The sequence below is a fragment of the Cololabis saira genome, chromosome 1 (genome assembly GCF_033807715.1).
Source record: "Cololabis saira isolate AMF1-May2022 chromosome 1, fColSai1.1, whole genome shotgun sequence".
In the NCBI taxonomy this organism is placed as follows: Eukaryota; Metazoa; Chordata; class Actinopteri; order Beloniformes; family Belonidae; genus Cololabis; species Cololabis saira.
In genome coordinates this window covers 35842771-35859652 of record NC_084587.1, presented here as the reverse complement: position 1 = coordinate 35859652, position 16882 = coordinate 35842771, and the positions used below count along the sequence as shown (strand labels likewise).

General features: G+C 39.2%; 1 protein-coding gene across 7 annotated transcripts in view; it reads left to right on the top strand.

The window, feature by feature from the left end:
* The window catches only part of micu3a (mitochondrial calcium uptake family, member 3a), a 46032-nt gene that overhangs the window by 23983 nt on the left and 5167 nt on the right, over nucleotides 1-16882 (top strand). For 3 of the 7 annotated variants that reach the window (XM_061721859.1, XM_061721867.1, XM_061721876.1), the window contains exons 8-11: nucleotides 380-421; nucleotides 6194-6289; nucleotides 13951-14045; nucleotides 14121-14292. In XM_061721859.1, the coding sequence (XP_061577843.1) occupies nucleotides 380-421; nucleotides 6194-6289; nucleotides 13951-14045; nucleotides 14121-14292 (405 nt within the window). The remainder of the gene's footprint in view (nucleotides 1-379; nucleotides 422-6193; nucleotides 6290-13950; nucleotides 14046-14120; nucleotides 14293-16882) is intronic. The other 4 variants (XM_061721883.1, XM_061721892.1, XM_061721900.1 and 1 more) reach the window with 2 other exon arrangements.

Below are 16882 nucleotides of genomic sequence, written 5' to 3'. Positions count from 1 at the left end.
CTTAAAATTAAATTAAATTCAATTGAATTCAATTCTATTTTTATAGCGTCTATTACAATATAAGTTGTCTCTAGGTGCTTTCCAGAGAGCCAGAACATGACCCCGGAGCAATTCAGACCTGGCTTCCCATGAAAGACTACCAACAGATACAACTGACACGCCTCCCTGTCATGCATCATCTTGCGATATCTCTGGGAAGTGCAGTGCACAGTGTTGTAATGCAAAGTGTAGGTTCCTAAATGTATTCGCGGATGTGTAGCAAATGACGCATCTTGTTTCGTCGCATGTACTAATATGTATTTCCACTTCTCTCCTCCTTTCTGACTGCATGCTCTCTACTCTTCTTTCTCTTCCTCGTATCTCTCTCTGTGTGTGTTAGAGTATGCAGCTGTATGGATATCAGGTTGCCCCCATGAACAGCGTATGTATCCTAAACCATAACACCCGAGTTTCTTGTCCTGCTCTGTAGATATATGAAGAAGTTGGTGACATGATGAACAACAGAACTGTGCATCAGTGTGTTTACTACGGGCCTCACAGCTTAGGTAGGAAACATATCAGGATCGCAAAACACGTAGGAGAACATGAAATGGTGGTAAGGCTGGACAGACATTTTAGCACGATTGGAACTGCCTTCAACAGTTTCTGAATCACTGGGACATTTACATATTTGTAAGTATTGTAAAATATCATCAAACAATTTAAAGATTAATCATTCCCTTTCCTGTCAAGTGTTATTTGAGAGTTAATTCCACAGTCGTATCTGTTGGCAAAATGAGAGATTGTATCCAACAGCCAGCCAATAGAGAAAGAACAAGCCTTGCACGGTCTAGCAGTGGTTCTCAACTGGTCTGGCTTTGGGATACCTTGATGACAAGACTAGGAGAGAAAAATATACAACTTTACCTAAGGCAATCCCACTGAAAATGGGTCCATAACCCACTTTTGAGTCCCGAGCCACCAGTTGAGATTCCCTGGTCTATCGGATTAGGGTCTTTAAAGCTCACAAGTTTATGAAGTCTATTTGTAGGTGTAGGCTGGATGAAGACATCTCTTTAAAGCATCACCAGCAAGGAGCAGATTCACATGATTACCAGAATAATGTCATGTCTACTTCTGGTTGATCTATGAAATCTCCAGCTCCAGCTCCAATTTACCAAAGCAGGCTCAACTAGTTCATTTGACCAGCAGAAACAGGGCAGGTTAGAACTGATATGTTCATAATCAGGAGCCTGCAATTTACCAATGACATAGACTGAGACTGTTTTCATTTAATTTATTTACTTTTTGTTACATCGCTTCTCGTATAAACATGAACCTTGTTACAACCAAAAACGTAATAATGGCCAATAACGTAATAATTTTGGCCATTTCAAATGTAATAAGGCCAATAGTGTAATAATGTGCCAATAATGTAATAAAACTTTTGAGCCAATAACGTAATAACTTTTTGCCGATAATGTAATAAGGCATTACATTATTGGCTGGTTATTACGTTATTGGCCTGGTATTAAAAAATGATTACAAAATTATTACATTATCGGCAAAAAGTTATTACATTATTGACTCAAAAGTTTTATTACATTATTGGCACATTATTACACTATTGGCTTTATTACATTTGAAATCGCCAAAATTATTACATTATTGGCAGTTATTACGTTATTGGCCATTATTACGTTTTTGGTTGTAACAAACCTGATTCCCTGTTCAGTTCAAATATTTGAAATGTGTTGTGTGGTTCATTTTAAAGGTGTGAGACCTATGTGCCTTCCTTAGAGCAACTGTTCGAGCTTCATAAAGCACAACATTTAAGGTGCACTTTTATCCATAGTTGGTAATTATGCAGTATGTCATGAATTGTGAACACAAAGCTTAGTAAATCAATCTACAGTAGTAATTTTGGGAGGAAAGGCAAACTGTTATGTTGCACAGCCAGGCACAAATATCACTTTCTCTGAGTTTCTCATTAACAAGGCACAATCGTACTGTTGTGTATCATCCTGTTGGTAAATACCAACGCAAACAGAGTGTTGCCAAGTGCAAAATCAACCTCTTCAAGAGGCTTTTATTGTCTGTCTACATGTTGTTTATAAGATAAAACAAAAATGACATAATAGCTGAGCATTGGTTTGTTTGGAGCCCTACAAATGTAATCATATGACTGCAACTATCTAGATCATCAGTGTAACTGTCGGTGACTTCATGCGTGGCTGTGTCTAACACATTTTTATAGGTTGAGTCAGTTTGCCTGAGCTCACAGGAATGTCTGCAATAGCAGCCACAGACTTTAGAGTGCTATCAAGTCATTTCTCCAGGAAGTTGCAAAAAAATACATATCAACGATGACAAATGTAGACTTTTGCTTCTAGTACAATGACAGTACTGTGACTGTTGAACAAAAATGTTATTGAATTGTGTACCCATGAGAAGCAATCACACAAGATAAATGAGCTAAAGTTTTCAGGAAACAAAAAAAATAAAAAATAAAAAAACCGTATCACACATGATGCAGTCCGAGGAAGCCTGGATAGTTTCAGGGCAAACTTGTGTGTCAGAGGGCTGTTTTCTAGCCAGTGCAGCCAGAGGAGAGTCACCTCATCCTGAATGCTGCAATCTTGTTCCTGTTAGGTTTTAACAGCATGTTATTTTTGGCCTTTTTCCGTTGGACTCAACGTTGCTCTCTCTTTTTTTTTTTTTCCATAGTTACGTGTAGCTGGATTCAGGTACCCGTTATTGTACAACATCAGTCAGATTAAAAGCTGAGGCATGACTAAATGGGTCATGAAAATAGAGATCATTCTCATCTGTGAGGGCAACAACAACCTTTCTGCAACAGTGACGTCCCAAATCACCGTCACACTCTTGTCATTTGAAGAGAGAAAAGACATTTGGAATCGGCTCCCAGCATAGAGATCTGTGTTCATGCGGCCCAAAAATATTATTTTCTGAACTCAGATCATAATACATTATAACCACAATGCAGCCTTAACTCCTGAACATGTAACAAACGGTTTATTCCAAAGTTGAACTAGCAGTAAGGAAAAATTGTAAGATATCAATTTCAAATCTTGAAAGTGGTTAAATGTCAGAGCATGCAAATGCCGTGAACATTATTATACATGACACTTTTAACCTAGCTGATAGCGCTAAGCTGTGGTCTGTGACAAAAAAAACACCACATTTTAAGCCCTAAAGTTCTGTCACTTTTTTAATTTGGTTATGTCAGAGCCTCGTTGCTATGGTTTTGCACTATAAACAAATATAACAGTTGCACCTTGTGAGGTGAGATTACACTGGTGATCATAACCCTGCTCACACAGGCAGGTTTTTGCCGTCCTGTTCCCGTCTCACACGGTTTAACATGTTCCCTGATAATAAACAGCTGATCCTGCCAGTGTCGACAAGATACAGCAGTGGGAGGCAAAGTAGGGAAGTGTTGAGTTGAGTAGCGTCAGGTCAAGTTGAAACACACCAAACAGTGGAAAAACAGTGGTTATGTTCTGCAGCGCTTGTAAGAGCTGGGCATGAAGCCCATGCATCATGTCAAGTCAGCGCTGCACTTTGCAGTGGCCAAGTTGTTTGATCTGCCTTTCTCCCTCCTAATTTTGACCAATCAGAGCTGAGTGAACCTTTTAAGGAAAGAAGCCTTAAATATAAGAGAAGTAAAGCATTTCAGACTAAAGATAATAAGCACAGATTAATTAATAATAATTTCTTGAGTCATTAATGCATACAAATCTACTCAGAGGCTCATTAGTTAAATTACACTGCCAGTTCAAATCATCATCACCACCTCACTTTAGGACAGAGGCAAGCCTCTACTTTCCTGTTGTTACCAGTCTTTATGCCTGCAAAGGCAGCTCTTTAGCTCCATGTTTTGTGTAAAAGTTGTAATTAACTCATGAAAAGATGTCAAAGAGACAGAAATAATTCCTCATGTGGTGAAGAATTAGCACATAAAAGGTTTTGCTGAGCAGATACAGGGTGGTATAATTGACAGGTTCATATAAAAGTATACGATGTACATTTTATTTATAGATTTTGATATCTCTTGTATTGAGCAGTGGTTGATATAAACTATGGCAATGTTTGAATGCCCCTACCATCCACTGACCAGGTCACTTTAAAAGCTTTAAAGCTCAGCCAGTCCACCTCATCCTCTGTTATCATTAAACACTGACTCTGAGCTCCTTGAATAGATGGTTGTAAATTGACAGCAACAGAGAATGATTTAAAATTTGTGTCCATCTGTCGGGTCAGCTGATTGATTTATTGAGGGATGGTGGAGGCGGGACGGTGAATGAACAGATGAATGGCAGAAAAAAGTAATAGATTTAAGGGGTCAGCAGAGATGAACTCTCACAAAAAGAGTGATATGATTTAGAACGACCTGAGTGTCTCCGGAGCTCTAAGCACAATCAGACGCGGCCCATTTTAGACCATTTAAAGACTTTTGCTGTTTTACAATGTGTGTGTGTCCGTGTGTGTGTGTTTGTGTGTGTGTCCTGTTGGGGGAAGGTTTGTTAATTGAAGGAGGCCTTGGCTACAAACATTAAGTTGTTTTTATTGGTTGACAACATTCACCATAAAAAAAAAATATAAACAATTATGTATCATTTGTGCCATTCAAAATTATTTTTTTTATTTAATTTTATTAAGTGTTTCTTCTTGAAGAAAAATGGAAGTTCTTTAAAAGAAGCCTTAAATATATGGCTGAAAAGAATTTGTTAAAATAATAATAAAAAAGAGTAAGATTAACATAAAATAGAGGACGTTTTGGTGCCTAAGTGCGCCATGCGCAAAAAAATGTTTCAAAAAAAATTACCATGGCTATGGTAATTATCACTGATGGCTTCCTGATTTAGCATTTCTAATGAATTGAAAATGTCAGGAACGAGTTTTCAGTCCTGTACGCTCCCGAGCACTCTCTCTGGTCTGTTAATTTCCTTCTTTCTCCCTCACACACACCCACACACACACACACACCACACACACCTTGCACGTTGGCTGTCAGTGTTTGATGGATAGCTGCATTGTCACTGTGAAGTTAAGAGCGGTACAGGGTCACAGTGAAATGGCTGCCAAGGCATTTTCCCTGGAGAGACAAGGCAAGGTGGGTGGTCAGACGCTCACCACTGAGGCTTCATTTAACTACAATGAGTACGAACAGGAGCAGCTGTTTTCTCTTGTTATGAGTTAGAAATGGTTTGCCTTATTAGTAGGAGTCATGTTTTTTTTTCTTCCAGAAAGTGATTACATGCTTTTTAATTGAGATTTTAGCCAAAGGTTTGTCCATTTTTATTGCTGACTCGTCACAAAGGCAAAGTGAGCAAAAGTTGGATACCTGTAGAGATTGAAAGTACTTTCCCCCTATAGGCATGGAGGTTAAGCTTTTGCAACACTGATCAAGATTTGTTTTGGTTTGGTCTCTTATTTGGTCACTTTTTTCTGATCAGTCATTTCTTTCTCAAGTATTCTCTGCTATGACGTCCAATGTAGATCCGGGAGTTCTCTTCTGTTGCTGACGTGTGACAGCGCTGTAAAGCGGTATGAAGTGATTGCAACAGATGACCGAAATGGATGTCCAGATTTATATTGAGTGGTTTTTGCTGATAATAGGGACAGGAGGTAGTGATATCTGTAGACAAAACTTTCTAAAAGTAATCAAATATTCTCTCAAATACACTGATATTTGAAAAAACAAAGCAAAAAAATGAAATAATAATTTGTGTGTTGATTTTAACGTAGTAGTTTAATTGCAGATCCTTCATGCATAATCCCATCGGTATCATTGGATTTCTCTGTAGCTGTTGACCATAAATATCATGCATCAGGTAAATCAGTACAATAAAAAGCAAGAGTTTATCTTCTGGCATCAGTCGTTGCCTCTTGGCTGCTTACAGTGACAATCTAAATATGCAGTTTTAATTTCTGATAATACGTCCAGCCTTATTTGCAGTCTTGATCAGGAAGAAATAGTGGGGTTTCATGTGTAGGGACATGTGTTTCAAACGAATTTGTGTGTGACTGGTAACGAACAATCACATGTATTTGTGCTTTGAATATAAATGTGAAAATGTGTTTCTTTCATCATGTTTATTTCTAATGAAGATGGTGAAAGCAAATGTTACACGTCTACTTTTGGTGAACTGGAGGTGAACTGACACTGGCCCTGCTTGACCACTCCTAGGTGCTAAAAAAAGACAGTCAGGAGTGTGTGGCTCGAAGTTACTGGGACGTTTTGAGGCGAGGCGCGAGTCAAGTCCTCTTTTCTGACCTGGCGGAGGTACAATGAACTAATTGACCCTTTATCCCTCTACTCCTACTCCCTCATTCTTTCTCTGTTCTTCAGTTTTGTTTATTTAAGATGTACATATACTCTGCCCATCCACACAGGTCCAGGGTAATTTAGCTGCATCAAGCTTGCCCAGAATAAATACAAGTATTAGCATGAAAAGCTTTACTTGATGCACAAGCTTGGAGACCTTAATCTCTGACCACGAGGGCTGTAATGAGAAACTGAAGTGTTGAAATTGATTCTTTTTTAAATATGATAAAACAAAATAGAGCCTTGGTACAATTGATTTTCATTCTGGTTTGGCTTGATGTTTACTATGCATGTAGACTTACATTGTACCCTTTTTTTTATTTGTCTTACATGTTCAAATATGCACTCTCACCTATTAGAAATTAGAAATATTGTCCCATATCAGTATTTGTGTACAATCTCCCTATCACATTAGTTTAGATTAATCAGAATCTCCCAGTAAAGTGTAGATACCGCTGGTCTCCAATGTCTGAATGAGCCCCAAAACATCCAGTCCAGGGAATCTTTTATTCAGTCTTTTCTTGACACATTAGAAAATATTTTCAAATAATTGGAGCCTTCTCATTCGCATTTTCATTGTAACACAACACATTGTGTTATTAAATTATGCCCAACTAGCAAATAATATACATTTTTCAATAATATGTATTTATATATGATCCGACTTATTGATAATTTGATTTTGATCATATTATTGATTCAGTGTGTGACATGATCCCTGATAAAATTGTAAAGTGGGAAATATAATATCTGTTTTCTAATGACCTGTTCTGTTTCTCACCTGCCATCAGTCATCTGGTCTCTCTGTACCTGGTCTGTGTATTTGTGCTGTGTTGTGTTGTGGCAAGTGTAGCTTTGGTGTCAGATAATTCTCACTTCACACCAAATATATGTTGGTACAGTGATGAGAAGTTTGGAGCACATACAAATCACCTTATTATTACAGTACTGCACAGCCACCTTAAATCATACAGAATTCAAGAAGTCTGAAAGCAGAAATAAGATTAAGGAGCCAACAGGGCAAATACACAATTACACGCACCAGGGCCAACAACAAACCACGAAGAAAAATAACAAACAAACAAAAACACACAAACACACATAATAAATAACACAACACAGGAAAAACAAACCCTCCAGAAACTCCATGACAACACTGCTGAGGTAAATACTAAGTTAGCATGTTGCCATTTGATGATAGATGTCATTTTTAAGTAGATATAAAATGGTATCCATTCGTCCATGACCTTGTTTGGAGTCAATAAGCGAAGTTTCATGGAATCATGTGAATGTGGAGTATTTGCTACTTTATAGATGGCTTTAGTCAAGTGGCTACTAGACCATAATAAAACCAAACCGGAGGCAAAAAAAGAGAAAACATTCTTCATAGTCATGTTCATCTAAGTAAAATGTTTGCTACACCAAAACATTTTGGCAAAATGATGATGCTTCCATCTCTGCTTGTGTGGACTGACTGTAATACTTAAAAAAAAAAAAAAAATCAAAGGTATGTGAAGCAAGCAGTTTGTCTTGCTTGCCTTATCTTTTCTATGTGCAAAAAACTCAACAAAAAACTAAAAAAAAACAATTGAATTAGTGCCAACATGACTTAAAAGGTGTTTTTTTTTCCATGTTCGTAATCATAGTTCTATTTTAGATGATAAGTATTTTGTTATTTGCATTAAAGACACTTTTTTATTTTTAAATCAAAGGATTTAATGAGGTGAACAAGATCTAGAATGCCCTCAGAGAGAAGCGCTACAGAAATGATCAGGCAGCCACCAAAGCCAGCAGGATTTATATCTTCTGGATCAAGATTACCTTTAAATCTCGTAGCCATTGAGATATTTGTGTCTGTAGCAAAGCGGTGGACTGACATTATTAGTGTGGCTAAAATCTGTGAAAAACAAATCTCTGACAACAAAAAATTAGGATGAAGACTTGTAATGATAAGTAACAGCTAACCTGGCGCTAAGTGGTTAGCTGACAAATAACAGGTTGGGTGGTGCGGTGGCAGCGGAAGCCAAGGCTGAGGTAATGATAGAGCGGCGTAATGGGCCTGTCCTTGTAGTTACACCGAGTAGTCTTTCATCTGCCGGGATGTAAGGTGGACAGAACAGACGAATCAGACACATGGGATGGGCTTATGAAGAAAATGAAGAGCAATATAAAAATTGCAGACGTTTTCAAATTCTATATAACTGAAGCGATCAACTAAAAAGGAAAAAAAAAATGCAGGAAAAAAGTATAAATTCAAAAATTACAAATAACTAGGGTTGCAAAATTCCGGGAATTTTCAAAGTTGGAAACTTTCCATGGGAATTAACGGGAATATATGGGAATTAACGGGAATATATGGGAATTAACGGGAATAAATAAGAAATTTACAGAATTGAAGGTTGGCCCTTAACAGGGAACTTAAATATAGTTTGGGGAAATATATTGTAGCATAGTCTTGGCTAAAACAACCAGATTTAATGCAAGTACACTCCTCAATCACATGCACACAGCACATTGCTTACTGCAGGGCTATTGAGGCCACGCCCCCTACAGGCACTGTGCATTCCTCCATCACATGCACACAGCTTACTGCAGGGCTATTGAGGCCACACCCCCTCATGCACTGTGCATTCCTCCATCACATGCACAGGTGATTTCTTGAAGCCTGGAGGCCACACATTTGAGCTCAAAGCACAAGACTATTGAAGCCACACATTTGAGCCCGCGGACTATATAAAGTCAAGTAAGTTTTGATAATATTATGGGGTAAATATATTTGATCTATAATGGTATTATTGTTTAACTTGCAAATATTAAATAAAAATGTATTAACACAGTAGCTAGCTAGCTGGTAAGTTAGGTGCTAATGTTTGGATATGATACAGTTTGTTTAAATTATCCCCAATTTCCAGTTAATTCCCATAAATTCCCAATAATTCCCATAAATTCCCATAATTCCCATGGAAAGTTTCCAATTTGGAATATTTCCAAAATTCCCCAGCTTAACTTCCCATGGAAAGTTTCCGGAAAGTTTCCGGAAATTTACCGGAAATTTTCCACCCCTTTGCAACCCTACAAATAACACATCTATAAGAATTTGATATGATAAGCAGGAAAACCGCGGGGTGAAGCAAAATAGGAAGAGATCTGAGAGAGTCAATAAACGGGTGACACAGGTCAGCAGACAGAACAAATGTTAAGGGACAAAGTGGGTGAGAAGAAAAGAGGTTTGGGAAGTACGTTTAGGGGAAAAGAAAGAAGCGGGTTGTATTTAGAGAGAGATGTGTTTACTCAACAGATTAGTCACCATTATACCTCTTTGCTTTTGTCTGGAGAAGGAGGGACTGATTGACAGGCAGAGAGAGAGGGAGGATAAGAAAGAGCAAATCACCTTTATGTTTGTCAGGTGAAGGAGGTACTGACGGGTAGAATGAGGGGAAAGGAAATCAGAGTAGTCAGAACAGGGACAGGAGAAGAAAGCAAAGAAGCGATAAGGGAGGGAAAGAAAAAAAAAGTGAGGGTGGGAAGTGGAGTTGCACGTAGAAAACGAACAGAAGAGTTGGCTGTTTTTACAGCTGGAAGGTGTGACTGACTGACAGACTGACTGACTTGACTAAAGACCGACAATGAGCTCTTCCTCTAAAGCATTACTCACACGTAGGGAGGGCGAGGAAGAACATTTAGCGTTTACATCAGTAATTACTGTTTTTACCTTCGGCTTCATGATCAAAGGCGGTTGGAGCTCACAAACACACACACAGATGGACAAATAGACACATGGATACACCAGGTGTTGGCTCGTGCCTCACAGCCGTGGTAACATTACGTCGTTAGGAGGATGACTGGCCCACATCATCGCTGTCAGACTTCCAGGAATGATAAACTTGTTATGATAAGTTCACAAAAGGGGAAAAGAAAAAACTTCAGAAACAAAGACCTACAATTGAAGTTCTTCCACGGAAAAATTCTATATGCTAAAGGTCCAACTATTTATTTTTTTATATAACCTTTATTATCCAGGCAAGCAATTTAAGAACAAATTCTTATTTACAAATGCAGCCTGAACAAAGAGCATAAGCAATTTGAGGGGAGAGGGGAGAGGGGAGTGCTAGAAATAAAACACGTTATATAAAATTGCATAAATTCAGTACAATAAATATGTACAATAAATAACAAGTAACGAGTTGTAGTAATAATAAAAGCATACGTTAGACCTAATGAGTGAAGTACCTCAGTTAAGATGAATATACAAAAGTGTTTACCTTAATAGATCCATCATCCAAAGTAATACCCAGCTAGTTCTCTTAAATGATTTGACCCGGTGAATGCTCTTGTTAGCCCGCCTTGATATTAATATAACTCACAGAATAAGATTGTGCCCCCAAAATGAGGCTATGCCACCTTTATATGAGATGTCACATATATCCAATATTATAAAAAACATGTCCTGATCATTTTTAATGCACAAAACTGTAAATCTCTCCAGACAAGCTAATAAAACGAAAGCTATCATAAACTCCTTCATCACACATATAATCATAAAGGTATACAGATTTCTTATTTTAAGAACAAAATATACTGTACAAGTCTGAAACTAGACACAGAATGAGAGGGTATCCACACGAGGGAAGAGAGATAGAGACTTGCCACCTGGATGCTGTCTAGTTGTCTGAACAACTCATGTGTCATAAAGACAACAGGAATGCGTCAGTTTAAAGATAAAAGAAGAAAATAATTTTGTTGCTCCTTGCCCATAATCAGAGGCTTAAATGAAAAGACCCTCCAGTGAGACAGAGGAAAACAAGACACTGACATGATTAGTCTGTAACACTAGAAGTCATCTGTTGTCTCTACACAAAAACAGACGGATTGAGCCACAAAGTTCATTAGAAACATGCCCAATGTTAGGAAGTCGGTAAATGTATAAAACTTTCCTTTGATAAATGAATCTACATCAGTTACAGAGGTAACTAAAGGCCATGTTTGGAATCTGGTCAGTACATTCATCTACTACATAGCAACACGGTTGATAATCTGCACCGATAGTCTGGGGTATTCAGCTCAGTTCTATTCAGCTTTATTTATATAGCGCCAAATCACAAGAGATTGCATCAAAACCTTTCTCTGATACAATTCCCCGTCCTGAAAAAGCACCCGGTGACTGTGGGAAGGAAGAACAGGGAAAACCCTCTGGCAGAGCTAGACCCAGGAAGGGCTTCTAGATGTGTTGACTGGGAGGTACTTTATACCGAAAAACAGAATCAGTCGTAGAAAATATTTAGTGGGACATTTTCATTTCACTTTCTAAGCAGTTGTCCTGATCACATTAGAAAGTGTTCTAGCATTCAACAGACATGTTTTAACCACATCACTATTTTTCTCTATCTTTTCACTATCTATTCTCTATCCTTTCCGCTCAGTCATTTGGTCATTTATGTCTTATGATTACACACTTTGTCACACCAAACAAGCACAACAAAGGCTGCGTGTTGACTTGTTTTCCTCATATAAATCTGTCATCTTGTCTGACATTTTCCTTGTGTCCCACATTGGACTTTAGGATTTTACCCTGGAGGTAGAACCATGAATGGCATTGTGGTGTTGATGATATTTATCATGATGATGATGATGATGGAAATGGCATTGATGCTCCTTCTCCTTAGAGTGACATGAGATTTAAGTCAATCTGATGTCTGCATACTTCTCAGCATGGCTACAGATTTGATACTGGGATTGGCTAGGTGGGGCATGGCAGGCAGTGAAAAAAAAAGATAGGCTTTCGAAGTTCTCCCTATTTGTCCTGATGCTAAAAGTGGAGTCACCTTTTTCTGAGGTACGTACAGGTCAGCAAGCATAAACAAATAATGAACATTATACTGGGGCTCTTTTTTTTTCGAGGGCTAAAAAATGGCCGACGTCACCTTGTTGTTAAAAGGGATTAAAGAAGAGTTCAGCAGCAGATTACAGGCTGAGTAAACAGAAGTTACAGCCTAAAGCCCACTGGATCAGTTTCAAACAATCAGGATCACTGAGTGAGCGCACACTCCAAACACTTGAGAGAGGTGAGGGGACAAAATAGAGAAAAAAGGGAGGGAAATACCATCAAAGCTACAAAGGTGACAGCCAAGATTCTCATCAGTTGACGGAAAAAGGTGGAATTGGCTCAAAGATTTTCTGCATCTGTGCTTCTTTGGGTTTTGTTTAGTGCTGCTGTCTGTGATGTGATGCGTTTGTGATGTTGTGTATAAGTGTCTCAGTGTGGCATTTGCAGAGATATGCATGTAACGTGGTGGCTTTAACGTGTCCATGTGTTTGGCAGCTTCACATTAACATTATGCATTATTGCCGCTCTCAGTCGTACTTCTGCAAGTCTCTTCAACCGTTTCAATGTGTTGACATTGTTCATGTGTACTTTTCTGCCGACACTATTAATGTAGGCATGACTTTGTTTTTCATTGTGTCTCTGTATCTTTATTTGGGATGCTACGTGAGAACTCGTCTTCTGTTCACCAGTCTATCAGTCTGTACTTCATTCTGCTGTAGAAAAAGTCCTCACCAGTCTAGACTGCATACGATTTGGTTCCCACTTCTAAACTGATTATCTTGCTTTTGTTCCAAATGTCAATCAGGATGATGATCCTGGCTTAGGAATGGGCGATATTTTACAGTTCACGATAAACCGTCCAAAAAATTCCCCACTATAAGAATTTGTCATCTCGCGGTAAAAACGATAAATTCCCGTTGATGACGTTTTTGTGTAAAACTGATTTACGGTTCTGCGTTAAATCGACGCCGAAGGAAGGAAGGGAGGAAGGAAGGAAGGAAGGAAGGAAGGAAGGAAGGAAGGAAGGAAGGAAGGAAGGAAGGAAGGAAGGAAGGAAGGAAGGAAGGAAGGAAGGAAGGAAGGAAGGAAGGAAGGAAGGAAGGAAGGAAGGAAATGAGATGAGCCTGAAAGAAAGAAAGAAAGAAAGAAAGAAAGAAAGAAAGAAAGAAAGAAAGAAAGAAAGAAAGAAAGAAAGAAAGAAAGAAAGAAAGAAAGAAAGAAAGAAAGAAAGAAAGAAAGAAAGAAATGAGCCAGAAAGAAAGAAAGAAAGAAAGAAAGAAGGATAAATTCCCGTTCATGACGTTTTTGTGTAACAAACATGGCGGATCTGAGAGCGAGATAGATTTATAGTTAAAGGTGGAGTTGAATTGGTATTTTTTTATCGTCATTTTTATCGTTTTCGGGATAAATGCCAGAAATGATCGTGATACATTTTTTAGTCCATACCGCCCATCCCTATCCTGGCTGTTATAACTGAAATAGATGCAAAACTTTCTCTCTCTCTTTTAAAAATGTTTATATCTGGATACAATTTGACTTATAAAAATTGTTATGACACAATTTTGCGGCCTAGACTGGTAATGTTTGGTGTCATGGTGGCTGCTGACTGAACCGATAACTTTCATTGACATTTTGTTGTTGCACAGAATCCTGCTTCCTGCTAGCTTGGCACAGCCGTGGCCATGTTGGATCAGCATTGGACTCGTCCTGACCACAGTTTCTCCTCCAACTACAGTGTTTCAGCTTTTTATCAATGCATTGCTGACAGTCTCTCTCATTCCTCCATCTTTGATAGCGATCAGATGAGAACATAACAATTGACACCACGTTGCTGGTCCATTTCTTTGGAAAGAAAGGAAAGGCAGAGCTTACCTTTGATGACTTTTACAGGTACTGCAAATTGCAATATTGACCGTGTGCTATTTTTCTTTCCTCCTTAACATCTTACTCCTTTCTGCCACTCAGATTTATGGATAACATCCAGACAGAGGTATTGGAAATAGAGTTTCTGACCTACTCAAAAGGGATGACCACCATCAGTGAGGAAGACTTTGCCAAAATCTTGCTGCGCTTCACCAATGTGGAGAACATCAATGCCTACCTGGAGAATGTCCGCCACTGCATTCCTGATGAAAAGGTATCGCGCGTATGTGCACATAGATCTTGATGTGGCAAAGATTATGGGGATAGTAATATAAAAGTGGCCATACGATGGTCATTTTCAGCCATCTGATTTTAATGTGGTACCTTTAGAGCAGCTCTGCACCCAATATAATTATCAGGAGATCTTAATTATTTCAGACAAAGACCAAAGCTTCTTGAAAATGAGATGATTCTGCCACCAGCAAGGCTCAGTAAGGGGAAGGGGCATATAATGGCACACAGCCTGTCCCTTCGGTGAGAAACTCCAAGGTTTGGTGCAGCAAGAATCAAATGGACCCTTTTGGTCGCTCGCTCAATACACAAATGTATTTGCTCAAAGAACTTTCGCCCCCATTAACTTTTTATTAATTGACAACTTTTGAAGCATTCTTAGACATGAGAATGATCTCTTTTATGCTTTGTCTGCCACTGACAGTATAAAAATCCAAACCAAAATCAGCTCAGATGTACCAAATCTCATGCCATAACAGCTAACATAACAGCTATACTAAAATATGTGCATATATTCATGCATATTGTGATTATTTACAAATCATACACATTTCAAACACTTTTGCTTACTGCTTGGACTTCAGAGTTTTCGTCCTTTTAGCACTGAAGCTGCATGGACTTTCAGACGTAGTCTATCTGCAAATCCTTCTTCATACTAAGTCTTGTTAGTGATCCGGTTAATTGTGAAGTGTTTCAGATAAGCAAGTAGGTTAGTGCTCGTCTGGTACTGGCCTAGGAAATGTAATAGTATATTTTTTGCTATAGTTACTGGATATTAAAGGTGACCTATTATGGCATTTAATGTATATTTTAAACAGGCCTTGAATGTCTTAAAAACAATCTAAAGCTTGTTTTTTCTACATAAATCATAAATCCAGCCTGTGGGCCCTGTCACTAGTTTTACCGCTTCTAACCTCTTTTTCTGCGCCTCATTTTTAGGGAAGGGGGGGGTATGATAATGAGGCTCTGTGCTGATTGGCTCCCTGAATGACGGGTAGCAGGGGAGGAGCATAAACCTCGCTCCGCCAGAGCAGCCCGAGCCTGTAAATTATCACAACACTGAATTTTCACAAATGGAAACTTTATTGTTAAAAAAATAAAATATGAGTTGTATATAAATAACATTTATGCACTATTTAAGCCGGATCTACCCGGCGGATGCTGAACGCTGGCCCCCTAGCCACGGCGGGCGCCCGGGAGCAGCGCTGCTGGAGCAGCGCGCATCACTGCGGCTTAAACGGGGGAATCTGACCGGTTCCGACCGGCCGGGACCGCAGGAACCGGCCTGGACTGGTAGCAGGGACTCCCGGGGACCGACCAGCGGAATTTCAGCCGGTCCCGTCGTGACGTCACGACGGGAGCAGATTTTAATCGGCTCAAAAAAAAACACGTGACACTGGGGGACTCTGGCCGGCGGGGGTTAGAGACCTTGCAGAAATTCATGGTATTTTGTCTCCCCTGTGCTGGCAGGGTGAGGGGAGACCACTTTATATATGTTAAAACTAGAAAAAACGTGTTTTTCATAATAGGTCCCCTTTAAGGGAAACTGAAAAATTTAAACTTTTCCACTCACCAAAACATGCTTTTTTATTAGCAATCTGATAAAGATACAAAATGTACCAGCTGGCGCGCCTAGCTCTAAAACACATAAGATCCTCAGAGTGCAGTATTCCCCCTGCCATTACTTAATGGTAATGACACTATAAAGTCAGGATAGTCTGCCTTATATTAAAAAATATATATTTATGGATGGATGGATAAAACACACATACCAATGCAATGCTAATCTCCCCATAGCTCACCACAATACACTCCACTCTGCCACCACCCCCACCCGTGCTGGTGGCAGATGGACTGGATATGAATGCACACTGCTGAGAGATCGTGACCTTATGAAGAAATTCTTCTCTATCTTACGTAAAACAGAACCGGCGATCTCGAGAAGTTCTCACAACCTAAGATCTGTGAGGCTTCACAACTCTTGTCTTGTCTTGCGCATTTCATAAACAGGCTCTGCTATAAAAAACATAAACCTCTTTGTATGAGCCGCCGGTCATGTGTGAGAAGATGATTCAGTTATAACATTGTAGATAAATTAGAAAACAAGGACAAGCATAATATGCTCCCTTTAATACGGTTCCTAATTTTTGCCCATCTGTTAAGTGTCTTTTTCCTTCCTCTTTGGTGCTCCTGCCTCCCAGCCATCTAGAGCACCTGCAGTTTCCCACTGTTGTTGCTGCCTGAGGCTACTGTCGCTCTCCACACTTCAGTGCTCCAGAGCTTCACTTAACCTCAACACAACCACACAACCACACAACCCCACACACATTTGACTGCACTTCCAGCTACATGTGAATGTTTTTCTCTGTATGTATGTGCTCACGTACCTATCTGTCAAGCTGTGTAAGCCAGCTAGGTATACTTGGCATATGAGCCTTACGTCCGTATGCAGTCCAACTCTATTTCTGTCCCTCCTCTCTTTTCATGCTGTGGAAGAAGCAGGAGGTTTGTCTACGCCTCATGAAATGCACAACCTTCAGTTTCAATCTGCCAGTTTTTCATCATTGTTTCTG